General features: G+C 36.4%; 1 protein-coding gene across 2 annotated transcripts in view; it reads left to right on the top strand.

The window, feature by feature from the left end:
• PLEKHF2 (pleckstrin homology and FYVE domain containing 2) overlaps window positions 1–27,582 on the top strand; it is a 30,787-nt gene extending 3,205 nt beyond the window's left edge. Inside the window, exons 2-3 of one of the 2 annotated variants that reach the window (XM_066266016.1) lie at window positions 13,995–14,104; window positions 24,908–27,582. In XM_066266016.1, the coding sequence (XP_066122113.1) occupies window positions 24,922–25,671 (750 nt within the window). In that variant the 5' untranslated portion in view covers window positions 13,995–14,104; window positions 24,908–24,921 and the 3' untranslated portion in view covers window positions 25,672–27,582. The remainder of the gene's footprint in view (window positions 1–13,994; window positions 14,105–24,907) is intronic. The other variant, XM_066266015.1, reaches the window with a different exon arrangement.
• Window positions 27,583–27,950: the final 368 nt, after the last annotated feature.

Here is a 27,950-nt window from a genome sequence, read left to right as displayed (position 1 = left end):
TGAGGATTTACTGAGGTGTTCGTAGAAGTGCCTATTGTATGAAGTTAAGTAAGTTATATTAACAAATGAACAGAGTAACAGTGAATTATTTAGAAGCATAGAATTAAAAAAAATTTAAAGGAAGGTAACCTTTAGAAATTCTTAGTTCAGGTGTCACACTTGGCTGCGCATTAGAATTCCCTCAGTGGCTTCTTAACAATACTGATACCTTAATGTCACCGTACAATAAATAAATTAGAATTACTGGGTTTGGGTAGTAGGTAGTTTTATCCTTTTTCCCCCCACCCATTATTTTAATGTACAGTTGGGGTTGAGAACCATTGATTTAATTCAATATCCTATGTCCTTATTTTCTTCATTTTGTGGTGGAATGAAGTGCAGAGAAGGTTAAATGGCAGCCAAATTATTATCATTCAGGCTAGATGTATTTGCAGGGGAGGAAAGTGAAATTCATATAGGTTAAAGAATAGTTACATTTATTTCAAACCAGAAAGGCCACATTTGGAAATACAGATCACTAACTCCAGGGACCTTTACCTCTACTCTACATCAACATCCTTGTCATTATTTAACCTTGTCATCATTCAGAACTACCTCTGCTCTTAAGCTCTGTTGCTAGAGATGGTGATTGAATGCCTGTCTTTCTTTGTATTTCTGTTTTCTGTCATACTTGATGAACAAGCTTTTTGTCTTCATTGTCACCTCTAGTTCCAGGTTGTTAGTTTTCTTCTGTCTTTGCAATCCTGCACTCTGTTGTTCATATTCTGTGAACTCACTAGCACTGTATAGACCTCCTCTCCTTGACCTTTTTGTTTATAACTGGTCAGTTCTCAACTTGTAAATGTCACCATTTACTTTTTCTACTTTTGTCCCTGCCTACCACCTTTGAAAACAGTCACAGCTGTGGTGACTGTTAATACTTGTTTTCCAGCTACCTATATACTAGTTGCTTTCTAATCCTTCTCTTTGTGTGTGTGTGTGGGGGGGGGGGGAAGGGGGGGTTCATGAATCAGTATTGTCCATTCCTTTTTTTTAATTTTAAAATTTTATTTAGAAAATTAACTCTAACACAAGAGTAATATGTTTCAGGTACACATTTCTGTGGCATTTGAACTGTTGATTATGTTGTATACCTATCACAAAAAGTCAAATCATTTTCCGTCACCTTATACATATTTGTCTTCTTCACACTCTTCCCCACATCCCCTCCCATGTCCACATCTCCCATGTCTCCTTCCCCCAAGTAACCACTTCACTTTTATGTCTATGAGTCTCAGTTTTATATCACACCTGTGTGTGAAATCATCCAGTTCTTAGCTTTTTCTGATTTACTTCACTCAATATAATGTTCTCAAGGTCTATCCATGTTGTCGTAAATGGCACTATGTTATCGTTTCTTATTCCATTGTATATAGGTACCACATCCTCTATCCAATCCTTTATCGAGGGACACTTTGGTTGTTTCCATGACTTGGCCGCTGTGAATATGCTGTGATTAAATGGAGGTGCATGTGTTTTCAAACTTTTGGGTAGATACCCAGTAAAGGGATTGCTGGGTCATATGGTAATTCTGTTCTTAATTTTTTGAGGAAACACCATACTTTCTTCCATAATGGTGGTACTTATTTGCATTCCCACCAACAGTGGATGAGGGTTCCTTTTTCTCCACGGTCTCTCCAACACTTGTTATTACCTGTCTTGTTGATAATAGCCAATCTAACTGGTGTGAGGTGTTATCTCATTGTGGTTTTGATTTGCATTTTTTGAATAGCTAGTGAACATGAGCATCTTTTTATCCATCTGTTGGCCATTTGTATGACATGTCCTCTTGAGAGAAATGTCTGTTTATGTCCTCTCCCCATTTTTTAATTAGATTGTTTGCTTGTTTGTTGCTGAGTTTTGTGAGTTCTTTATATATTTTGGATATTGACCTCTTATTGGAGCTGTTGTTTGCAAATATCACTTCCCATTTGGCTGTCTGTTTTGTTTTGATGTCAGGTTTTTTATTTTTTGCTGTGCAGAAGCTTTTCAGTTTGATATATCAATAGTTTCATTCATTTATTGTCGCCTTTACTTTCCTTGCCTTTGGGGTTAAATTCATATGTTGTTCCCTATGGCCAAGATCCATGAGCTTAGTACCTCGGTCTTCTTCTATGTAATTTATTGTTTCAGTTCTTATATTTAGCTTTTTGATCCATTTTGAATTAATTTGGGGGGACAAACTGTAGTCAAGTTTTATTTTTTTGCATGTAGTTTTCCAATTTTCCCAGCACCATTTATTGAAGAGGTTTTCTTTTCTCCACTGTGTGTTTTTGGCTCCTTTGCCAAAGATGATTTGTCCATAAATACGTGGTTTTATTTTTGGGCTCTTGATTCGGTTCCATTAGTCTGTATGTCTGTTTCTCTGCCTATACCATGCTGTTTTGATTATTGTGGCTCTGTAGTATGATTTGAAGTCCCGTAGTGTGACACCTCTGGCCTCATTCTTTTTCCTCAGGATTGCTTTGGCTATTTGGTTCTTTTAATGATTCTGTACAAATCTGGTGATTTTTTAATTCTATTTCTTTAAAAAATGACATTGGAATTTTGATGGGAATTGCATTAAATTTGTATATTGCTTTGGGTAATATGGCCATTTTCACTATGTTGAGTCTTCTAATCCAGCGGTTCTCAACCTGTGGGTCGTGACCCCGGCAGGGGTTGAACGACCAAAACACAGGGGTCACCTAAAGCCATCGGAAATACATATTTTATTTAAAAATGTATTGTATAATAAATATGTATTTTCCGATGGCTTTAGGCGACCCCTGTGTTTTGGTTGTTCGACCCCACTGGGGTCGTGACCCACAGGTTGAGAACTGCTGTTCTAATCCATGAACATGGAATAGTTTTCCATTCCATTGTGTCTTTTTAAAATTTCTTTCAATAATCCTTTGTAGTTTTCAGTATATAGGTCTTTCACATCCTTTGTTAAGTTTATTCCTAGATATTTTATATTTTTTGTTGCAATTGTAAAAGGAATTGTTTTTTGAGTTCATTTTCTGATGTTTCATTGTTGGCGTAGAGGAAAGCAATCGACTTTCGTGTATTGATTTTGTATCTTGTGACTTTACTGTACTGGTTTATTGTTTCTAATAGTTTTTCAGTGTAATCTTTGGAATTTTCTATGTACAAGATCATGTCATCTGTAAAAAGTGATACTTTTACTTTCCCGATATGGATGCCTTTTATTTCTTTCCCTAGCCTGATCGCTCTGGCTAAAACTTCTTGAACTATGTGGAATAAGAGTGCAGAAAGTGGGCACCCTTGTGTTGTTCCTGATTTTTGAGCAAAAGCCTTCATTTTTTTTCACCATTTAGCATGATATTAGCTGGTGGTTTGTCATATATGGTTTTTATTATGTTGAGGTACTTTCCTTCTATTCCAATTTTATTGAGTGTTTTAAACATAAAAGGATGTTGTATCTTATTGAATGCCTTTCCTGCATCTGTTGATGGGATCATATGATTTTTTTGTTTTGTTGATGTATATTACATTGATCGATTTCCATATGATGAACCATATTTGTGTTCCTGAAATGAATCCCACTTGATCATGATGTATAGTTTTTTTAATATGTTATTGTATTCTGTTTGCTAGTATTTTGTTTATGATTTTTGCATCTGTATTTATTAGAGATACTGGTCATTAGTTTTCTCTTTTTGTGTTGTCTTTGCCAGGTTTGGTAGGAGAGTTATGTTGACCTCATAAAATGTGTTGAGGAGTATTGCTTCTATGTTTTGGAAGACTTTGAGGATAGGTACCAAATCTTCTTTGAGTGTTTGGTAGAATTCACTACTCTAGCCATCTGGTCCTGGACTTTTGTTTTGCGGAGGTTTTTGATAGTTGTTTTGATTTCCTCCCTGATTATATGTCTATTTGGGCTTTCCACCTCTTTGTGACTCTATCTAGGAAGATTGTATAGTTCTAGGAATTTATCCATTTCCTCTAGGTTGTTGAATATAGTGACATATAATCTTTCATAATATTCTATGGTCCTTTGTATATCTTTGCTCTCTGTGGTAATTTCACCTCTTTTATTTTGGATTTTGTTTATATGAATCCTTCTTTTTTCCTTAGTGAGTCAAGCCAGTGGTTTGTCAATTTTATTGATCTTTTCAGAGAACCATCTTTTGTTGTATTGATTTTTTTTTTGAGTGTGTGTGACAGAGACAGAGTTGGAGAGAGGACAGATAGGGACAGACAGACAGGAAGGGAGAGAGATGAGAAGCATCAATTCTTTGTGGCACCTTAGTTGTTCATTGATTGCTTTCTCATGTGTGCCTTGATCCTGGGGCTACAGCAGACCGAGTGACCCCTTTCTCGATCTAGTGACCTTGGGCTCAAGCTGGTGAGCCTTGTTGAAACCAGATGAGCCTGTGCTCAATCCGGTGACTTCAGGGTCTTGAACCTGGGTCCTCCGTGTCACAGTCTGACACTGTATCCACTGCCTCACTGCCTGGTCAGGCTTGTATTGATTTTTTTCTATAGGTTTTTTGTCCTCTATTTCATTTAGTTCTGCTCTAATTTTTACTCTTTCCTTTCTTCTGCTGACTTTGGGTTGCCTTTTTTCTTCCTTTTCTAGTTTCTTAAGGTGTGATGTTAGGTTGTTTACATGGGGTCTCTCTGGTTTCTTAACATAAGCCTATAATGACATAAACATCCCTCTTATACTGTTTTTGCTGCATTCTTAAAATTTTGATTTGTTGTGTTGTCATTTTCATTTGTCTATATATGTCTTTTGATCTCTGCTTTTATTTCTTCTTTGACCCAGTCATTTTTTAGAAGTATGTTATTTAATTTCCACATTCGTGTGGGTTTCTTTACTTCCTTTATACAGTTGAATTCTGATTTCAAAGCCTCATGATCAGAAAATATGGTTGGTATAATTTCAGTCTTGAGTTTTTTTTTTTATTTTTATTTTTTATTCATTTTAGAGAGGAGAGGGAGAGACAGAGAGAGAGAGAGAGAGAGAGAGGAGAGACAGAGAGAGAGAAGGGGGAGGAGCTGGAAGCATCAACTCCCATATGTGCCTTGACCAGGCAAGCCCAGGGTTTCGAACCGGTGACCTCAGCATTTCCAGGTCGACGCTTTTATCCACTGCGCCACCACAGGTCAGGCAGTCTTGAGTTTCTTGATGTTAGTTTTATGACCCAACATATGGTCTGTCTTTGAGAATGTTCTATGCACACTGGAGAAGGATGTATAATCTGATGTTTTAGTATGAAATATCCTATAAATGTCCATTTGGCCCAGTGTGTCATTTAAGGCCTGTTTTTCTTTATAGATTTTCTGTTTGGATGATCTATCTAAAGCTGTCAATGGTGTATTGAAATCTCTAAGTATGATTGTGTTTTTGTCTGCTTTTATTTTTAGATCAGTTAGTACATGTCATATATTTTGGTGCTCTGATTTAGTTCACATACATTAAGAAGTGTTATGTTTTCTTGATACAGTGTCCACTTTTTCATTATGAAATGTCCACTTTTGTCTCTGGTTACCTTCATTGTCTTGAAGTCAGCATTGTCAGATATTAGTACGGCTATACCTGCTTTTCTTTGGATATTATTTTGCTTGGAGAACTGTTTTCCAACTTTTCACTTTGAATCTACTTTTGTCGCTGCTGCTTAGATTTATCTCTTGAAGGCTGCATATGGTTGGATTTTGCTTTTTGATCTGATCTGCTACTCTGTGCCTCTTTATTGAATTCAGTCCATTTACATTTAGGTTAATTATTGACAAGAGGATTTTCTATAGCCATTTTATGTTTTGTTTTCTGGTAGCTCTGTGTCTTGTTTGGTTCTTCTTCACTTTTTTGTTTCTGTCAGTTGTTTTTGCCTGGTGGTATTCCACACTTCTTTCCCCTGTTTCTTCTTTAAGCTGTGTGTTTTAGTAGTGGCTTTTTCATGGTTTCTTAATTAGGTTATTAAGAGAAAAATGTTCATATGTACAAGAGTCCTTTGTCTTATGAGTTCTTCTGCACTCCATCCTTCTTTGCTACTGCAGATCTTTATCCTCTCCCCCTTTATGTTGTTGTCACAGATTATCCTTGTTTTTATTGTGACCTTGTTGGAGCTTTTACTTGCAGTTTTGATTTGTTTTGTTCTTTGTGTGATCGAATATCCCCCTTGAGTATTTTCTGCATGGGGTTTTCTGGTGATAAATTGCCTCAGCTTCTGTATATCTGTAAAAATTCTTATTTCCTCTTGGTATTTGAAGGATAACTTTGATGGATGTAGTATTCTTGGCTGATAACCTTTCTCTTTTTTTGAATGTTTGGGTCCACTGTCTTTCTGGGTTTTAGAGTTTCTGCTGAGAAGTCTGATGATAACCTAATGGGCCTTCCTTTATAGGTTATGTTGTTCTTTTCCCTAGCTGCCTTTAGGATTCTTTGTCATTTATTTTTGATAATTTAATTATGATGTGCCTTAGAATACGTCTGTTTGGTTTGAGGTAACTTGGTGTTCTGTTTGCTTCTTTGATTCAAAGCTCTCTTTCCATAGGCCTGGGAAATTCTCATCAATTGTTTGAATAGGCTCTCCATTACCGTCTCCCTCTCTTCTTCTGATATACCCATTATTCTTATATTGCTCTTTCTGATGGAGTTAAACAATTCTCGTAGAGCTCTCTCAGTTTTTTAAAATTTGTGAGTCTTTTACTCTCTGTAGCATCTCTAGTTGCCTGTCTTTGTTGTTACTGATTCTTTCCTCTATCTTGCTCATTCTGTTAGCTAGACTTGCTACCTCAACCTTCAGTTCATATATTGACTTCTTCATTTCTGTTTTTAAAGTTTCATTCTCCTTGGTGAGGTATTTGCTTTATTCATTAATTTGTTTTCCAAGGTCGTTAAGTTGCCTATTGATGTCTTTTCGCCTCTAGTTGAGTATTTTCTTAACTTTAATTTTGAATTCTTTATTATTTAAATTCAAGGTTTCTATTTGATTGAGATTTTTTTTTGGATATTTCATTTTCTTCCTGAACTGTGTCTCTGTCTTGTGTAGCCATGTTATTAGTTTACTTTTCCCTTGATGGCATTTGAGACTGCCATCAAGCACTCTAACATGAACCCTAATAAAAAAATTTTTTTAAATGGAAAATTAAAATGAAAAATTAAAATGAAAAAATACAATAAAAAATAAAAAAATTATTAAAAATGGCAAGTAAGGAAGAAAAACCACATAAAAGCAATTGAAAGCAAAGAAAAAAGAAAACACCCACAAAAATAATAGTATAAAAATTAAAATGAAATTCAAAAGAGAAAAAGATTAAAAAATAAAAAAGAGAAAAGGGGAAAAAGAGGAAAAATAAAATTTGATTCTGAGACGTTTCTTCAATAGGTGTTTCTGTATTGCAGTTTTATTTCTGTGATGTTCCTGGGTGTCCTCTGCTGAGATGTTGCTGTGGTGATGTAGGCGGGGTCAGAGTCGGAATGGTTTCTGTGGTGTCTTGTGAGTGCTTTACAGCTTTAGCTTTTCCCAGCTTACGGCTCTAGCAATGGCAACCTCAAGTCTTGTGGGTGCCTTTCCTTACCTCTGAACAGACCCAGGGACCGGACATGTAGCATCACTGTTCTTCTTGGGAGAGAGTGGCTCTGGAGAGATAGCTGTGGGGGTTTGTCTGCCACTCTCCATTTGGTGGGATGGGGGAGGTATGGGATATGGAAGGCTGGGGGCTGCACTTTAGCTTTCTCTGTCTGTTGAGTACCAGCGGCAGGCAGACTTTGGGAACGCTGGCCGTGACCCTGCACTCTGGCCTCTTTGGTTTATCTTCCCCTCTGCCCTTCTGTCTCACCACTCCTCCCAGCAGAAGGAGACCCAGTTACACTGAATTTCCCTCTCCATACCCCTCAGACCAGAGAGCCCAAGCTTCCTTTGTCGCCTTAGTCCAGCAGAGAAAACAAGACCCAGTCACTCCAGGTTTGTCTCCTCTCCAGAGCCCACCATGAATGCATTTTATCTTCTGTCCCCCTTTTCACCCTGACCTACCTTTAGTCCATTTGGTATGTGGATCTTTCCAGTGTGCCTGTTAGTCCAGCTGGGGTTCCTTCACTGTGTTATAGTTGTTCAATTTGTTGAAATTTCAAGGGGAGAGATAAGGAGTATCTCTCATGCTGCCATTACTCTGATGTCTGCCTCTTTCTAATATCAAGTTGACTCATGTTCTCTATTGCTTTCGCCCTCAAATTCAGGTTGCTAACCTCAGTCTTGAAACCCTTGACTCTTAGCAGATGACCTTACTTCTTTCTAAAATGATTAATATTTCATGATACGAGGTTTCTGTGTTCCCTCCTTCCCTTCCCTTCCCTTCCCTTCCCTTCCCTTCCCTTCCCTTCCCTTCCCTTCCCTTCCCTTCCCTTCCCTTCCCTTCCCTTCCCTTCCCTTCCCTTCCCTTCCCCTTTTCCCTTCTCTTCCCCTTTTCCCTTCCCTTCCTCTTTTCCCTTCCCTTCCCTTCCCTTCCTCTTTCCCCTTTCCTTTCCTTCTTTTTAGAGGAAGAGAGATAGACTACTGTATATACTCTGACTGGGATCTACCTGGCAACACCTGTCTGGGGCTGATGCTCAAGCCAGTTGAGCCACTGGCTGTGAGAGGGGAAGAGAGAGAGAGAATGGGGAGAGGGAGAAGAGAAGCAGATGGTTGCTTTTCCTGTGTGCCCTGACTGGGGATTGAACCTGGATGTTCACATGCTAGGTCTACATTCTATCCACTACCAGGGATCCCCAAACTTTTTACACAGGGGCCAGTTCACTGTCCCTTAGACCGTTGGAGGGCCACCACATACAGTGCTCCTCTCACTGACCACCAATGAAAGAGGTGCCCCTTCTGGAAGTGCAGCGGGAGGCTGGATAAATGGCCTCACGGGGCCGCAATTTGGGGACGCCTGCACTAAGCCAACCGGCCAGTGCCTGAGTTTTCTTTCTTCTTAGCTTCAACTTTTTTTTTGTCTTTCCATTTTTATAAGTGGAACTATCCTTAATTTTTTTAATTGAACTTTATTGGGGAGACACAGGTTAACATAATTATATAGGTTTCAGGTGGCCAGTTCTACAACACATCTCTGTACACGGTCTTGTGTTCATCCTGCTCCCAGGCCTTTGTCTGTCACCATTTATTCCCCCATGCCTTCCTCTGCCCTCCCCCCTCCCCTCAGCCCCACCCCTGCAGTTACCATACTGTTGTCCATGTCCACGAGGCCTTTTCTGGGGGGGACCCTTTATTCTAGGCCTCCACCTTTCTCACCCATCCTCAATTATTTATACTTGTTTCATTTAAACAGTAAGTAGTTGGGGAAAAATTAAAATGATTTTTGTGTTTTTCATATTTTTATTTGCCTATAATTGTATTTGCTTATTGTTTATAATTTTCTATATATTATTAGCATTTTGTTACTTAAAAGTGTTGTGGTTTTTTTTTGTTCATGAGAGAATATGTGTTCATTTATAAAATTATTAGGCAGTATCAAAATATTTTACCCTAATACATAGATAAAACCAGTACTAAATTTTTGTTGTGTATCTTTCTAGACTTGAAAGGATTTCTATTATATGTGTCGTTTTAAAAACTTTTATTTAATGTATTTCCTCAAATTTTTTCCACATTAAATATTAATCTGTATACTCTCAAAAGTTGTCTAGTTCTGGCTGGGTTGCCCAGTGGAGAGAGCATTGTTTTCATGTGCCAAGTTTGATTCCCGGTTGGCACGTACAAGAAGCAGTCAGTGAGTGCACATCTAAATGGAGCAACGAGGTGATGCTCCTCTCTTTCCTTCCCTCCTCCCCTCAAATCAGTGGAAAAAAATGTTAAAAACTGCTATAAAAAAGCTTGTCTAAAAATCTATTATATGGATATGCCATAATTTATTTAACCCATCTTCTGTTGCACGTTTAGTTTGTTTTTACCTTTTTAGCATTATAGACAAAGCTACAGTGAACTCTATATGGACAACTTTGTACAGTGGTCTAATTAATTTTTGTATATATTCTTGGGAACAAAATTGTGTGGACCTTCTGAAGTGCTTATATTACCAAAAATGGTATTAAGAAAAGTTGTTCCAGTGTATATTCTTAAGACTATGAGTGCCCCCATTACCCCCACATTTTTTCTTTTTTTTTAGAGAGAGGAAGAGAGAGAGAGAGAGACAGACAAGAAGGGAACGAGTGGAGAAGCCTCAGCTCATAGTTGCGGCACCTTAGTTGTTCACTGATTGCTTTCTCACGTGTTCCTTGACTGGGGGGCTCCAGCCAAGCCAGTGACCCTTAGCTTAAGCCAGCAACCTTGGGGGGCTTTAAGCTAGCAACCTTTGGGCTCGAGCCAGTGACCATTTGTGTCTTGTCTATGATCCCATGCTCAAGCTGGTGACCTCAGGTTTCGAACCTGGGTCCTCACCATTCCAGGCTGGTGCTTTATCCACTGTGCGTGCCACCACCTGGTCAGGCATCAATAATACACCATTTTAATTTTTATTTCTCTAATTAGCATGGAGAAATAACATATTTTTTCTATTTACTGGTCATTTTCATTTGTTCTTTTGGATTTGCCATTTATATCGTAACCATTTTTTCTTTGGAAGTATTTTCCTTTTTTCTTATGATTTACAGGAACCCTTTATATATATATTAAAAAGTTGACCCTTTGTGATAAGTTACAAATGCTTTTCCCCTCCTCAGTGTTGAAATGTACAATTTTTATGTGGTAAAATGTTTTGTTTTATACTATTTGGACTTTTTCATGTTATATTTAATCATTTCTTTCTATGGCTAGAAATTTAGGTTCTGTTTTTATATACAGTATTCTGTCCCTCGCCCTTAACAATAGTTTATTTCGCAGGATAAATTTAATTTCTGAGCTTAAATATGGAAAGGTCAAAGAGCAGTGTTTTCTGAAATATGTTATTACACGTTATCATTACTTTAAAAATTTTCCATGTGTTTCACTGCTTATTGTGACTTTTTGGCACAGTAAGGTTATTTAGTCTCTGAGACTTGTGACACATGTGAAAGCATGTTGAAAATGTTTTGTACTGCTCAGTTGTCTCCCCTTCTCTTGTCTCTTCTACTTTCTAAACTGGATGTTCCTCAAAGTTTAGTCCTTGGCCCTCTTCTGTATTGCATATCATCAGCCAACTATGTGGATGACTACTAAATCTTTTCTGTCCTGGAGCTCCCTCCTCATCCTGGTGTTTTTGTTTGTCTGATAGATATTTGTCTTATGGGTACCCTAAAGGATCTTCAAGTTAAATATGTCCCAAACTGATTTTTCTCTCCCAAAACAAAATTAGCGTCTGACCAATGGCTTGTGCTTAAAATTTTGAAGTCATCTTACACTCACTTTTCATCTGCATATTTATAGGTGGCTCCTGAATCCTAACTGCTGCCCCTCAGTAATCTCTTGTTTGCATCTATCTGCCCTTTTTATTTCTGCTGGCAGTTATTGTGGCTTAGGCTTTCATTACCTTTAACTTAGAGACTGTTATAATACCTTTCTATCTTTTTTCCCTTCAATTTGGCTTCTTCAGTAGTCTCTGTAGTCCATATTGTGTACTGCTTTTGTGTACTGATTGATATTTCTCTATTTAAAAAGTTTTCTTTTTGTTGTCATTGCCTATATAATAAAGTCTGGCTTTCCCCCTTTTACCAGATTTATGTCCTACTGCTATACTTTCTCCTGGCCCTGGCTCCTCCAGCCTGGGCTCAACCATTTTCTCTCTGGGGAATATATTTATTCCCTAACAGGTTGTTGGCAGTTACTAGAATTATTATTGTGATTAAAAATATTAGAAGGTATTTGAAGAAGCGGTTAATATGTGGTCTGAGTGTACCATATTGAGAATTCTGTACCATCATCTGCTGATGTGCCACTTTTGCTTTAAGGCTCAATCTGAAGTTCTAGTCATTTAAGAGTTTTTCCTAGATCTCCCTGTGATCAAAAGTACCTCTCAAGTAAACCTTTTGGCCTTATGCTTCACTACTTTATTATTTTTTTTTAATTAAAAAGATGTTTTTGGTTTGTTTCTCCTGTACTCCTTTAGACTTTGAATCTACACAGTAGAGGTAATCAGTCTTCAGTTTATAGCGCACTGTGGGTACCAAAACTCCTTTCTTGTCTGTTTTTTTCCTTTCTTATCAAAGATTGTTAGTTTTGAGTGCTTCTACCTTTTAATGCTACTTTGCAAATAGTAAGTGGCCAATAAATGTTTTCTACTTGAAAGTCAATGAAAATTATCGTTGATTTTACTAGCATCATATTGCTTAGACTAAAACCCTGGGGATTTAATTTCAGCTTTACTCTTTCACATCTAGTTAGAGCAATTCTGAATCTATTCTCCTGTTGTAAACTTCAGACTCTGACCATTTCCCCCTCTACTTTTGCAGTAATTTTTCAGACTCTCCTTTCTCAGTTTAATTGTCATTGTGTGTACAGTTAGTTTCCTTAGAAAAATATGGATCAAATCAAGCTACTCCTTCCAAAAGCTTCAGAAAGAACTCTCAGGAACCAATAAGATCTCTTATTTTTTCTCCCTGTTTTTTTTCTAGTAAATAATTCCCTCTAGCCTTTCCTGCAGCTGTATAGGTGACATTAAAATAAACAATTTACTTTCAGAGCTTAGTGCTTTTACTTATCATTTTTTGCCTTTTTGAAGTTCCATTTATTGTTCACAACCTTTTTCAAGTGTTCAAATGCTTCATTCTCCAAACCAGGCATCCCCAAACTACGGCCCCCGCGAGCCACATGCAGCCCCCTCAGGCCATTTATCCAGCCCCCTGCCGCACTTCCAGAAGGGGCACCTCTTTCATTGGTGGTCAGTGAGAGGAGCACTGTATGTGGCGGCCCTCCAACAGTCTGAGGGACAGTGAACTGGCCCCCTGTGTAAAAAGTTTGGGGACCCCTGCTCCAAACCGTGCCTTCCCTTTTAGTTTGCTTACCACTTTGTTAATATTTTTATTGTAGTACTTAATCTCATTGTGCTTTGATTTAAAACCTTGTGGTACGTGTCTTCATTCCCAGTGCCTGATTTAGTCTCTTTTCTTTCTAACACAAAGCAGAAAGTCTTAAAAGTGTATTAAGCAGATCGGAACTTCTTTGAAAAAATACTGAAGATAATTTGGTAGGAATGTGATGGGATAACCAGTTCCATAGTAGTATTTCAGTTGAGTTTTGCCAGCTTAATTTTTCAAATATTATACAATGGTTTCTAATAGCTGTCAGCACTGTACAGATGCTTTTGTAAAAACATTTTTTTGTTTTTATTTTTTAAATTAAGTGAGAGGCGGAGAGGCAGACAGACTGGCTCCCTCATGTACCCCAGTCCACTTGGCAAGCCCCGTACGGAGCGATGCTCTGCCCATCTTGGGCTGCTGCTCCATTGCTCTGCAGCCAAAGCTATTTTAGCCTGAGGTGAGGCCATGGAGCCATCCTCAGCACCTGGGGCCAACTTACTCGAATCATTTGAGCCATGGCTGCAGAAGGGGAAGAGAGAGAGAGAGGGAGAAAGAGAAGGGGAACAGGTAGAGAAGCAGATGGTCCTTTCTTCTGTGTGTGCTAACTGGGAATTGAACCCGAAACTTCTGCACGCCAGGCCTGCGCTATACTGCTGAGCCAGCCAGCCAGGGCTACAAATACCTTTGGAAATGATGAAGGTTTTTAACGGAATTTTGTTGATGAAAATATGCACACATTTTTTTATTTGCTGACTAAACAGCTGTGCATTTGGGGGAGAGAAAAAGCAATCATTTATATATATGTTATCATAAGATTGAGATTTGCTTGAAATCAAGATCTGTTGTGCTCAATACTTAGAATTTGTAATTAGATACTATAGTTAAATGAACTAGACATTTGCTTATAAATTTAAAATATGTGGGTCTAGTGAAACACTTAATGTGTGGGGTGTGTTTCCTTATTTTCTGTGAAAATTAGTATAGACATCAAAAATAAAGTTTGATTTTTGTCAAACTCCAGGTGAAGAAGTTGCTGCCACTTTTAACTGCTGGTCATATTCAGCTCAGTGCAGTTCGATAGCATGTATGTGCAAGCGTTCAGGAAACTTCAGATCTGGAAGGAATGAGCAGGTACACAAATCCTTGTAAAATGTAATAGAATTAAATGCCATAAAGTACAGATAAAATGGTATGAGAATTTAAAAGTGAAATAGTATCTGGCTGTGAGGCTACTGAACTGACTGCATCTTGAAGGACTGGTAAGATTTCAGAATATCCAGGGAGGGGAGGACATGTTAGCCCAGAGTGGGAGGAAACCTAGAGTATATTCTGGGGAATAGCTAGTAGTCTGGTTTGACCACAACAGAGAGCATGTCCAGAAGGAAGGTAAAACTGGAAAGAGTGAGTGGGACAGGCTGGGGCTTGATTGTGAAGGGCATTGTATACCAGGTTAAGGATTTTGGATTTAATATGGCCAGGGAATACTTGGTTTTTGAATTAGATTTATCTGATCATAGTTGTAGATAAAGAATATTAATCTTGCCTTGTGTGGTGTGGTTTAAATGCTAAAGACTAGAGAGAGGACTTGTTTAAAACTTGAGGCCCATATTCTTAACCTCTCTCCTACCTTTCTACAGAAAGACCCTGTGTAACTCCCAATGTGGCTGTTCTGGTTTTCCAAATTAATTTTCTGATATCCTCTACTGTGACTTAGTTGTTGTTCTTATATACCATGGTGAATTTCTCTGTCAAGCCTGATATATTTTCAATACTTGAAACCGCCTGTACTGACACCCTTAGTCACAGCTTTACTTCTTACTTCCTTTAGTATTTGAAGAAACATTTTGAGCACATTTTATACTTATTACTATATGCTTTAAATTTTTTCTCTTATTTATAACTGGCTTTCCCCAAATATTTTTTTTTTTAAATTTTTTAATTCATTTTAGAGAGAGAGAGAGAGAGAGGAGAGAGAGACAGGGGGAGGAGCTGGAAGCATCAACTCCCATATGTGCCTTGACCAGGCAAGCCCAGGGTTTCGAACCAGCGACCTCAGCATTTCCAGGTCGATGCTTTATCCACTGCGCCACCACAGGTCAGGCCCCAAATATTTATACATAATAAAGTCCATGTATAAAGTATTCCTAGCATATTTATCTCTGAAGGTAGCAAAATATAATGGAAAAAACATGCATTCTTATAGAACCTAGTAGTGAGACCATAGGAAAATTGTCCATGATTCAGTTTACTTTGTCAAATGGATCACTTAAGAAAATTGAAACTACCCCATGATTTAATTTACATTTTTTGTGAAGCAGATCACTTAATGAAATTGAAATTAGTAAACAAATAGTAAAATGTGGACATGCCTACCATATGTGTAGGTGTTGAATAAATGTTAGTTTTTTTCTGTTTTCCTTTTTTTGGCTAAGACAGTAGAATGAGTCTGCTTTTCAGAAAGAGACATATTTGGAGCCTAGAAGAGATTTAAAAATTACTATCACTTCTCCCTAACTGTGATTCACAGTTCTGAAGTTTCAGTTCTTCTCAGTGCAGCTTTACGTGAGTTTAAAATTAAAATATAAAAGCTTGTTTTTTCAATGAACCTGTTTCCTTTTTATCACTGTTAATTTCTACAGTTGGTTTTCACAGTGGCAGATAATCCTAGTGGAAAAAGCAGGAAAAAACTTTGTCTCTTCTTACTGATGGAATAAGAAAATTTACTAAAATTCAAAATTTAATTTGCTGAACTTTCTTTAATCCTGCTAATATTTTATTAAAAGTCTCACCTAGAATTCCTTGATTAGTTTTGTGCTTACTATAGAATTTATGAAATTATTAACTGTCTTGTTCTTTGCATAAGGTAGGCATTCAGAACAGTTGTTCATCATTTTGACTTAGATGCATTAGAAGAGGGTGTAGTTTGTTCTCATGCTTACACATTTGCTCAGGGAGGCTCTCTACCTTTGTTAGTCTGTTGCTGTTTGTTTTTACCTCTTCCTTCCCTACTTTCCTGTATGTTTCTCCCTTTCCTTTTACATTTTCTGAAAAATATCAATTAGGCAGTAACACAGATTTTAAAATCTTGATTTGTATTAAGAAAGTAAAAAGTTTGATTAAAAATTAGTTTGTAGACAAGTGAGGCTTGCTGCTGCTGCTGCTGCAGCCACAGCCTCCTCGTCCCCCTCCCTCCCACCTTCTCTTCCTCTGTCATTTGTGTTAATTTCTTATTCAGTGCCTGAGTTTAGATTAGAATTCAGGTCTTTTGGTTCATAGGTCATTGATTTTTCTCAATATAACGCACAGTTGAATACTGCAGTTCACTGATATCAGATGTCATGGGTACGTGTACGGAATTAGATGATTTTTTGTCTTAACTCACCTTTACGGATAAGTAGTATTGATTTTCAGTAAGAAGAACTGGGCCATAGTATTTTGTGACAGTTGGGCTTTTTTCTCAGTTGTAAATAGTATTCTTTCTCTTTTTAAAAGAGTTTTTACCTCTTCTAGTAGTATTATATATATTTTTAACAGGTGAAGAGACATTCCACTGAAGAACATATTACTTTAGCAACAAGATATTACCAAAACACTAGGATGGAATTTGGACAATTCAAATGCAGTTCTTGTCTACATTTGTGAAGGAGATAACTTGAAACTTTGAATTGTTTAATTTTTAAAAATTGAAATATAAAGCTGGCTTTATGAATGTTGAGACTTGGTGGGGGGTGGGTTATGGTTCTTATATTTTTAACTATGAATTAAGATTTCCAGACACTAATTGCTAAAAAAGAAGACAAAGGAAGTCAATTGGAAAACTTTGGAATTTATAAAGTTCTGTGAAGTGTCTGGATGTGAGGAATCCCTCCTCCCTAAATTTCAAGTTTTCTTACCGATAGTAATGAATTAAAAAATATGTGGAAAAGAGATTAGATTCATAATAGCAGTAAAAGCAATGAAATACTTGGGAACTTTCCTAAGAAATGTAATAATCTTGTGAGAAGAAACCTACAAAACTACTGGGTCACAAAAGGAGATTTGAAACCTTGGGAAGAGACACTGTCAGCGTGGCTGGGAACACTAAAAACTGTAGATGTTAATTTATTCTAAATTAGTTTATGGGTGTAATATAAGTTCCATCAAAATTTCAATGGATTTGCCTGTTTATTTTTTCATTTATTTATTGTAACTGAAAAATGGTTCTAAACCATTGCTGCACATTAGAATTACTCGAGGCCCTTTAAATATTCCAGTGCCCAGACCATGCTTCACATACCCCAGACCAATAAAATGGATAAAAGCAGAGTGTCCGGGGGAGCATTGCTGTCAATTTTGGTTTTTGAGTTTTTATTTTAAGTAGATCTAATTATTTGCAGTAATTGATATTTTGTGACTTTTATTATTTCTTAGAGATATTTACAAACAAAAAGGAAATGTAGTTATTTTTAAAGACTAGAATAAAATTCATTCTAGCTTGCCATTACATGGGTTCACTGGTCAAGTATAAATCTAAGATGGGATCTTGTTTTTCTTATATCTTGAAGCATTTTGCTATTTCATTATCTTAGGAATTATTTAATCAAAAAGAAGAAAATGGAAGAGTGGTATAATTGCCTAGATGATGATGCTGTGATGAAATAATTCATTATTGTACCATCTTTTAGTTTAATTATTACATTGCCCAAAGTATTGCATCATCTTTGAAGAAGCTACAAAAGCAGTTTGAAGATATTCTTGTTAGTCTTTCTGTTTGTTTGGTTTAAGCTTTCATTTAATATATTTGAAAATTTAAATTTTTTTATTTTTCTTTTTTCATCTTTAATGGGAAAGAAAACTGGGAAAGGTAGACATTCAGAACTAAGAGACAAGTCAAAAGATGAGTGCAAAGAAACAGCAACACTTAAACTAATGATGATGAATCATTATTAAGTACAAGTGAAATCTCAGACTGGGAGTCTTCAGATTTTTCTTAGATGCACATTCTCAAACTTAGAATTAATAAACAGTATTACTAAAGAAAAGAATGAAAATACAGTTGACCATTGAACAATATGGGTTTGAATCACATGGGTCTCCTGCATATAAGCAGATTTTTTTCAATAAATACCTGTACTGTTTTCATTTGAGGTTGGGGGTCTGCGGATAATACAGAGGGCCAACTTATCATATGTATCAATATAGGACATTTTATATAGGGGAATTGATCATGGACTGATTTTGGCATATGTGAAGGGGAGTTGGGTGGCTGGGGCTGGAACCAGTCCCCCACAGATACTGAGTGACAGCTTAAGCTTTTGGGGAGTCAAAAGTTAAACAAATTTTTGACTGCGGGGGGGGGGGCGGGTGTAGGTGCCCCAACCCTTGTGTTGTTCAGGGGTCAGTTGTATTACAGATTAATACGTGAGAGCTTATGAGCAGTTAGTTGCATTCAAAGGATGCTGCTATTTTGGATAAATGTACCTTCAATACCAGAGAAACATGGAATAAGAAATTTGCTATGTTGAAATTTTATATTTAGATTTCTCAAAGTAATTTTTTTTTACTATCCCTTTATTTTTATTTATATGAATTAGTCATAAAATAGCTTAAAATACTAAAATTAAAAAGGGTATTTTGGACTTGAGTAGTAAATTGGATGATTATTTTTCCTGGTACCTGAAGGCTAATGCTTCCCTGTGGTCCCTGTGTTCAGCTAAGGTTGAGGACCACTGTTTTTAGTAGACTTAATCTGGACAAATACACAAAGGAGATTTAAGTAAAACGTTTTTGAAAGGTTAAGTAATGGAAAAAAAAAAGGTTAAGTAATGGGGTATATATAGTCTAGACTAGTTCTGCCAGATGTATGGGACTGACCAAGAATTATGAAGCAGTTGAGTATATATATTAGAGCAGACAGCCTAGAGCAGACGTTAGAATAGGTAACAATTGAACGTGATAAAGAGAATGTCATATCAATAAGTTAGATTATTAATATCATTAATAAGAGGTACCACTTGTTGACCTCTTGCTGAATATTTATATACATTATTTCATTTAATCTTTTTTTTTCTGACATAGCTGCTATTATTCCCAGTTGTTACAAGCGAGGAAACCCGAGGTCACACAGTACTTGGTGATTCTGGAGCAGTTCGTTCACTCTTTTGGGATGCAAACATTTGTAATGAGAAAAGGAATTTTTATCAGCGTGAGAGTAAATTTCAGATGGATATAAGAAATATAAAATTTATATCACAAGATAGGTAATAAATGTATCTGATATTTTCCATTATTTAGGAGGGAGCTGCTCCTAAGGCTGGGTTGCTCAGTTTGTTAGAGTGTCGTCACGAAAGCCATGGTTGCCAGTTTGATTCCATGTCAGGGCACATACAAGAAATCAACCAACGAATGTATAAATAATGGGAACAACAAATCTGTTTCTCCCTCTTTCCCATCCTTTTACTCTCTAAAAATCAATTAGAAAGAAAGAAAGCTATCTCTGTGTCAAATACCATAAACAAAATGATAGATTAATATATGAAGAAAAGCAAAGAAATAAATGAGTTAATAGCCTTTGTGCGTAAAATAATCATTAATATTGATAGCCCCTAAATATATATTTATATATGATCTAGAAATACAAATAGTTATTAACATATTAGGAAGTGGCTGACTTCACTACATAGCTATGTAATTTGTAAGGTTGATAAGATGCTGGAGGAATTCAACTCGTTTATATCAATTAGCTTATGGTAAAATTGGTTTTGATGTATTTTTTTGCTTACAGTCACAAAACTTAATGACCTTAGGTAGGGACTTACTATATTCAATAAATGAGTTTCTTGCTGTATCTTGGCACCCTGTGATTTTCTTCTTTGCACTTACCTTTCAGAATTACCAATTTGTTTACTTGCTTTACTTTCTTCTTCACTGGACTCTAAGCTCTGAGAGGAAAAAAATGATATCTGGCATCTGGAAAATGTTCAATAAATGTTGAATGAACAAAATAAAAGTGAATGAAATGAATAAAATGAGATACGACTTTTAAAATCCTGGCTGATGAAATTTTTAAAGAAAAATATTTTCTGTGAGACAAAATGGGATGGATGCAGTCATTGTGCTGCTTGGTACATTGGTGTTACTTTTCAGAATGGAAATTTTGTAAAAGGTAGCAAAAGCCTTAAACATTCATGCCTTTTGACCCAGTAATTTTACTTCTTGGAATCCGTCCTAAAGAAGTCATCTCTGCCAACCGAAGGGGAAGCTTTCTTTCTAGCTCTTCCTATGTTTACTGGTAGTCCTTCCTCAGAATAGGTAGATGGCTCCTATTGGACCACATTTTGTAGTCTTCCGCTTCCTCTGTCTTGTCCCTCAGTGAGTAAAATATGCAAAGGATTTAAATCCTTGCCTGGGCCTAGTAATCTTGTATTCTAGCACTCAAAAAGGCTTTAAGAATTCCTGTTGTTTGAGGCACCTCAGTGTTGTGGTGGTAAATTTGGATTTGGGTTTTGAGAGAAGACTGAGGCCCTGCTCAAAGGATAGTGCTCTAATCCAGTTTACCAAAGAACCTTGCCTTGGGGTATTGAGTAGTAATTCAGCTAAAAATGTACTTTGATTTGCGCCTTTTCCATTCACCCTTTCCTCCTTCCCTCCCTCCCTCCCTCTTTCTGTCCCTCCCTCCCTCCCTCACTGCCCTACTCACCCCCAACCTTACAGCCTTACAGTATAAAACGTACTTCTTATGTAGGTTATTGTCAAACTTTGAAAGCTGTTGGTTCCAGCCAAATACCAATTAATAATACCCCAGATTTCTCTTATGTTTCATCATTCTTAAATGGGAGAAGGACTAACGAAGAGAGATGTAGGCTTAATAAAACTGCAAAATGTGTATAATGAAACAGTATCAGGAGACTTGCAAAATAAATCATGATGACCCAGTCTTTCAGATTATTTGTTCAAGATAGCATTCTCTTATCTATCTTCAGTATTTTTGGGGTTTGCAGTGAAGGTCCAGAGGTTAGCAGTAGCTTTCTTAGTTCTTTGTAATCTCAGTGGAGCCTTAAGAAGTAATTAGCGTACAGTAATATACTGTTAACAGCACAGAGGAATCAGATTGAGCCCCAGTTCTGTGACAGCTTTGGGCAGGGTACTTAACTCCTTTGTTTCTGTTTACTCATCTATAAAATGGAGCAAATAGAACATAATTATACTAAGGTTAACCTGAGTGGGAAATATGATAATGAATGCGAAAGACTCAGTTGCTTGCCTCAGCTCCCGGTGAATAAATTCCAGGCTGCTTTGCCCTTTACACCATTGACTCTCTGTTGGTGTCTTAGTTCTTTGTTCAGCTCACACTTCAGTTAATATTATTAGATACTTGTTTGGAAGATAATAAAAATTTCTCTAGTTCTCAAGAATTTGAGACAGTTAAAATCAGAAGGTAATAAATATAAAAAGTACTGCACAGATTTGTGATAGTTTTAATTCTAGGAATAATAATAATAGGAAACCTGTTTACATTGCATATGAATTGATTAATATCTCTTATGTTCAAATGAGTAGAATTAGCATTTGATTGTGATGGGAATAAATAGGTACTTTCAGTTTTCTAGAAGTGCCAACCAAGCTCTTTTCTGCTTTTGGGCCTTTAAAGTTACTCCTTTTGCCTGGAATATTCTCCTTGTCCTCACCCCTCATCCTACATACCTAGTTCTTCCTTATCAGCCTTCCCTGGCTCTGGCACGGTAGGTCTGTCGGTTAGAGCATCATCCCAACATGCCAAGATTGTGGGTTTGATCCCTGGTCAGGGCACATACAAAAATCAAACAATGAATGAATAAATAAGTGGAACAGCAGACCAATGTTTCTCTCTCTCTCTCTCTCTCTCTCTCTCCCCCTTCCCTTCTCTCTCTAAAAATTAATAATTAAAAAAATTTTTTAGAAAGGTCTTTCCTGACTATCCAATCTGGGTAGCTTTCAGTTTATTTTTTTTTAATCACAACATTAATTACTACTTGGTTCTTAATTTTATTTTATTTTCCCTCTCTCTAAGTAGGATGTAAGCCAGGGGTCCCCAAACTTTTTACACAGGGGGCCAGTTCACTGTCCCTCAGACTGTTGGAGGGCCGGACTATAAAAAAACTATGAACAAATCCCTATGCACACTGCACATATCTTATTTTAAAGTAAAAAAACAAAACGAGAACAAATACAGTATTTGAAATAAAGAACAAGTAAATTTAAATTAACAAACTGACCAGTATTTCAGTGGGAACTATGCTTTTCTCACTGACCACCAATGAAAGAGGTGCCCCTTCTGGAAGTGCGGCGGGGGCCGGATAAATGGCTTCAGGGGGCCGCAGTTTGGGGATCCCTGATGTAAGCCTTGAAGAGCAGGGACTTTACCTGTGTCATTTCTTATATTTTTTCTGAATGTTTGAATATAATGTAAAGTATGAAAAATTATCCTCAGTTGTACTTCCCAGTGGTAAATAACCATTGTTGATATTGTTTTACAGTTTTCTAATTTTATTTTCTGTGTGTGCTTATGTATTTATGTGTCTATGATTATATGCATTTACACCATATATTGTGTCCAAAGATGAACATTGTTTTACTATATTTTATGTCTGTAATTGGGATGCCATATAATCAGCGTTATGCCATGATTGAATTGGAAGCATTTTTCTTTCTTAGTGGCACATAAAATGCAAATGTGTCTTAAAATTCACAGCATCTTAGATTTGATATAGATTTTGAAACAAAAAAGAGAATATGATGTTAAATTCTCTCCCCACCTGAATAAATATCTTGAGCATTTTCCCATATCACTATATTTAGATCTCATTCTTAACAGATATCTAACAGTTTATAAAGGATGTATCATATAAATTATTTAATTCCTCTTGATGGACATTTGGAGCTCTTGATTTTTATTTTTTTGGTAGTATTGTTAAAACAGTACTGTGCTGAATATCCTTGTATAAAATGTTATGCACTTGAGTGAAGTTTCTTTTGATTAACACCTGATTAGTGGGTATACATTTTCTAGTTTATGAGGGTGCCTGTTTCCCTATCTCCTCAGTAGTATTGCATTTTCAGAAATTCAAAAACTTCTTGATCTGATAAGTGAAAAAATGACCTAATATTTTAATATAATTTCTTTAATTATGATTGAGATTGAGCTTTTTTCATGTTTTATTAGCAGTTTTTATTTCCTCTTCTGTGATGCTCTTATGCATAGGATAGTAGACCTTTAATTGACTGGCAGATTTGCCTTAATTAAAAAGAGGTTGTATCACAATTTGGAGCCATGCATTAGGATATTAATTCTTAGGAACAACTTTTAGGGCGTAACCCACCCTTGTGGAGGGCAATAGCATTTTATAAAGACCCAGATTTGGGGATGAGACAGAATTCCGGATAATCAGAATTATATCCTTTACAGTGGATACCAGGAAGGATTATAGCATTGTCAGTTTGTGAGTTGAATACTGGAACTTAGACTATGTTTTTAGCCTTTAAACTTTAAATGCACCTCTTCTCTTTAATATGCTTGATTACAGTGTGGTAGATTAGGTTAGTAGTTGTGAAATAGGACACAACTCTAGGATTTGAGTGAAGTATCAATATAAACATTGGAGCTATAGATTATTATATCTATGATGGTTTAAGATTAGATTTAATATGGGTCTGCTGTGCCAGTCTGTCAGTTTCAAAGTTGGCTATCAGAGGTTTCTGCCATTTAGGTTCCACTGTAGTCTGCGGAGGAGACAGCTGGAAGGTACAAAGAACATAAAGAGTACAGAGGAAGGTGTTTAGTCTTAAGAGTTCAAGGAGGGGCTTCTTGTGTAGATTTGATAAAATAACTGAGTATTGAAGAATGACTTAGAGTTAGCTGTGGGGTAGTAAGTAGTAAAGGATACAATATGAGAGAAGACGTGAATGGATGAAATGGACTACAAGTAGGTAGGGTATTCCTGGAACGTGAAGTTTGAGGTGAAGGTGACTATGATGAGTCTGAGAGATACTGTATTTCCCCATGTATAAGATGCACCTTAATTTTGGGGCCCGAAATTAAAAAAAAAAAAGTATTACATAAAGGTATTGAACTCAAGTTTTATTCATCATAAAATTCATACAACTCTTCATCACTGTCAAAACTCCCATCCATTAACTTGTCCTCATCTGTCTCTGATGTCGAACCACTGTCTTTATATATTGACTCATCCTCAGTTCTATCTATGGCATTTGAAATGCCACAACCACTGTATAAGACGCACCCAGTCTTTAGACCCCAAATTTTTTGAAAAGGGGTGCATCTTATACATGGGGAAATAAGGTAAGTAAGAATCAGATAATGATTTAAGTGCTGTGCTAAAGATTCTACATTTTATAGGTTAAGGGAAGTAATTTTGAATACTTTCATGGTCATATTTGTATTTGAGAGATCATTACCTGAAGATTGATTTTGAGGCAAGACCGAAGGCAAGAAGACTTGCTGGGAAATAGTTCTGTTAATTCATCTGAGAGGATTAAGGCCTTAGCTCAATGGTAATTTTTTACTGAAAAAATCAGTCATTTCTTTTTGTTTATATAATATTTGGTCCTCTTATTCAGAACCTCTCTTGAGATTAAATTTCCTGAAACTGGGTTTATTATTTTGCAGAGATGACTTATAGTCATTGTCGGATTGGTGTTCCTTTAAGTCTATAAGAAGTTTGTACTTTTAGAAATTACCTGCCTAACTGGAATGGTGCTATGTATAGATGATTAATAAGTGTTTTTGGTTATTATAAATTGAGAGATGTTAGCCCTTTTGGTTATCTTAGAGGGAAATAATTTTGGAACATTTTGCCTTTTGGGTAAAAGTAATGATTTGTTAGACTAAATTTAGGTTATATTCTTACATGACTTTACAATTTCTGTGTGCTAATTTCTTATTTTCTTTTTTTAAAGGCTATTAGCAAAAGATGGTGGATCGCTTGGCAAACAGTGAAGCAAATACAAGACGTATAAATATAGTGGAAAACTGTTTTGGAGCAGCTGGTCAACCCTTAACTATACCTGGACGGGTTCTTATTGGAGAAGGTGTATTGACTAAGTTGTGCAGAAAAAAGCCCAAAGCAAGACAGTTTTTCTTATTTAATGATATTCTTGTATACGGCAATATTGTCATCCAGAAGAAGAAATATAACAAACAACATATTATTCCCCTGGAAAATGTCACTATTGATTCCATCAAAGATGAGGGAGATTTGAGGAATGGATGGCTTATCAAGACACCAACTAAATCATTTGCAGTTTATGCTGCCACTGCCACTGAGAAATCGGAATGGATGAATCACATAAATAAATGTGTTACTGATTTACTCTCCAAAAGTGGGAAGACACCCAGTAATGAACATGCTGCTGTTTGGGTTCCTGACTCTGAGGCAACTGTATGTATGCGATGTCAGAAAGCAAAATTCACACCTGTTAATCGACGTCACCATTGCCGCAAATGTGGTTTTGTTGTCTGTGGGCCCTGCTCTGAAAAGAGGTTTCTTCTTCCCAGTCAGTCTTCTAAGCCTGTGAGGATTTGTGACTTCTGCTACGACCTGCTTTCTACTGGGGACATGGCTGCGTGCCAGCCTACTAGATCGGACTCTTACAGTCAGTCATTGAAGTCTCCTTTAAACGATGTATCTGATGATGACGACGATGATGATAGCAGTGACTAAGGACATAGTCTGAGTTACTTAATTGGGTATGACTATCTGAGAAGTCAGCTTTGGAGGGAGTGTAAAATTCTGAGCTCTCTCTCAGTTTTGCTCTAGCCATGAATTTGCCTGAGAAACTTTTAACCTATGTGCCTTAATATATTCTATAGAAAATATGTCCTGTTGTCATTCCCTTCAACCCTCCTAGAACCCCCCCCTCCACCCCCACTTTCTACTCTTCTACCAGGATAGCCTATTACAAATACAGCAGATAAATTTTGGTTTCTTATTCTTGTTTAATTTTGGATTGTTTTCTTGGAAGATTGGGAAAAGGTGTTTATTTAACAGGTCATGTACTACGTTGTTGCTTATTATATGTTCTGTTATATGGAAAAACTAAAAGCAAGGTAATGGATAAAGGAGTATAATGTGGTTAGTTAATAATATTATAAGCTTTTTTCTAACTAGTCTATCTAATGGTTAAGACACCAGTAGCAAAAATACATGATTTGGAAATACTTTTGCTTTTTCATATACCAAGTGGTGCCTTATCATTGTAATAGCACTGTTATATGAAAGAAACCCCTATCTTCTCACTTTTTAGTTTGTTTTAAAAATGTACTGGTGCTCTTTGAGGTGATAAAAGGAATGTTTATGAATGGGTATAGTTAGAAAATGTTTGTCATCTGACAGCTATAAATAACTAAATTTAGAGGTTTTTCATTCTATAGGAATAAATATTTTTCCATAAAATAGTTATGATTATATTTTTATGTTTTATAGATATCAAATTAAAATTGGCAAATATGAATTTCAAATTAGTAAGAGGTCATTCTTGGGAATTTAGTTTGAAATTTAGTCAATACAGAATTGTCATATTGCATTAGTTTTTATTTTTAGTAAGACATTATAGGTATGAATTCATCTGCTTTAACATTATTTCTAGAATGAAAAATCTTTTTTTTTAAGTGAGAGAGAGAGAGAGAGAAAGACAGGGACAAACAGGTAAGCAGCATTAGTTCATGGTTGTGGCACCTTAGTTGTTCATTGATTGCTTTCTCATATGTGCCTTGACCCGGGGGCTCTAGCTGAGCCAGTGACCCCTTGCTTACCTTGGGCTTCTAGCCATTGACCTTTGGGCTCAAGCCCGTGATCATGGGGTCATGCCTATGAGCCCGCACTCAAGCCGGCAACGTTGGGGTTTTGAACCTGGGTCCTCAGCATCCCAGGTTGATGCTCTACGCATTGCCCCACTACCTGGTCAGGCAAGAATGAAAAATCTTATAAAATCCTTGAAATATATTTAAATCCTATGATAGAGCACAGATCTACTTAGGCTAAGATTTGGAAGAACTAATGTGTAAGAATGATCAAGACCAGTTAAATTTGACTAAACTTCTATGAAAGTATTATCTATTTCAGTGTGAAACTATCTTGAATTTATAAATATAGTGTTATATTTTATAAAGTTTTGTAAAGTCCCAAACAATATTCTATTTTTATAAAAGTTGTATGTTCAATCTGTTTCTGGAATCATTTTGCAATGTATGGAACTAGAGTAGCAATTGATCTTTCTAAATTGTGAATTTTACAAAGTCAGTCTAGATTTTGAGAAATAGTTTTATACACTGCTTTAAGGCAGCCTTTAGGTTGAAAGTATATTTATCGTATAAAATTTGATGCATCTTGCACTATTTTCTCCATTTGTATCCTGCAAATAACTACAGTCTTTCAAATATGAAAAATTAGTCTAAAGATTGTATTAATTTCTAATTTTTTTGTTTTTAAACCTTTAAATCTGGGTATATTACATGTATTATGAGAAGTTTGATTCAATAACTTATGATGGAGGATTCTTTGGTTTGATTAAGGCACTTAACTTTGCTGTTAAATTTGAAAGCATTTGAGATATGTAGATCTCCCTGTAGGAAATGTGAAAGAATGGAACAAGATTGTTTGTTTTAATATCAAATGGGCTTTTGTTTCCAAGCAATACATCATATAATCAGTATATCTGAAAAGGACCATAAACCTGAGAAGTGCTAATGGAGACTTACTGGTACAGAGAAGCCTAACAGATTCAGGAACCAAGGGGAAATGTTCTGCGGTAACATTTGCATTGTCAACCTCTTGACTTTTTTTTTTTTTTTACAATAAAAAATACTTCACAATTTACCTTCTGTTATGTGCGTATTGTGACTTAAGAGTTTTCCCTCTCTTACTAAGGTAATGGAAATATGCACTTTTTGTCTCATTCAACCGTTGTGAGTGCCTCCGTGGTGCCTTGAGGAAGAGTAATG

The sequence above is a fragment of the Saccopteryx bilineata genome, chromosome 3 (assembly GCF_036850765.1).
Source record: "Saccopteryx bilineata isolate mSacBil1 chromosome 3, mSacBil1_pri_phased_curated, whole genome shotgun sequence".
In the NCBI taxonomy this organism is placed as follows: Eukaryota; Metazoa; Chordata; class Mammalia; order Chiroptera; family Emballonuridae; genus Saccopteryx; species Saccopteryx bilineata.
This window is presented reverse-complemented; position numbering and strand designations above follow the sequence as displayed.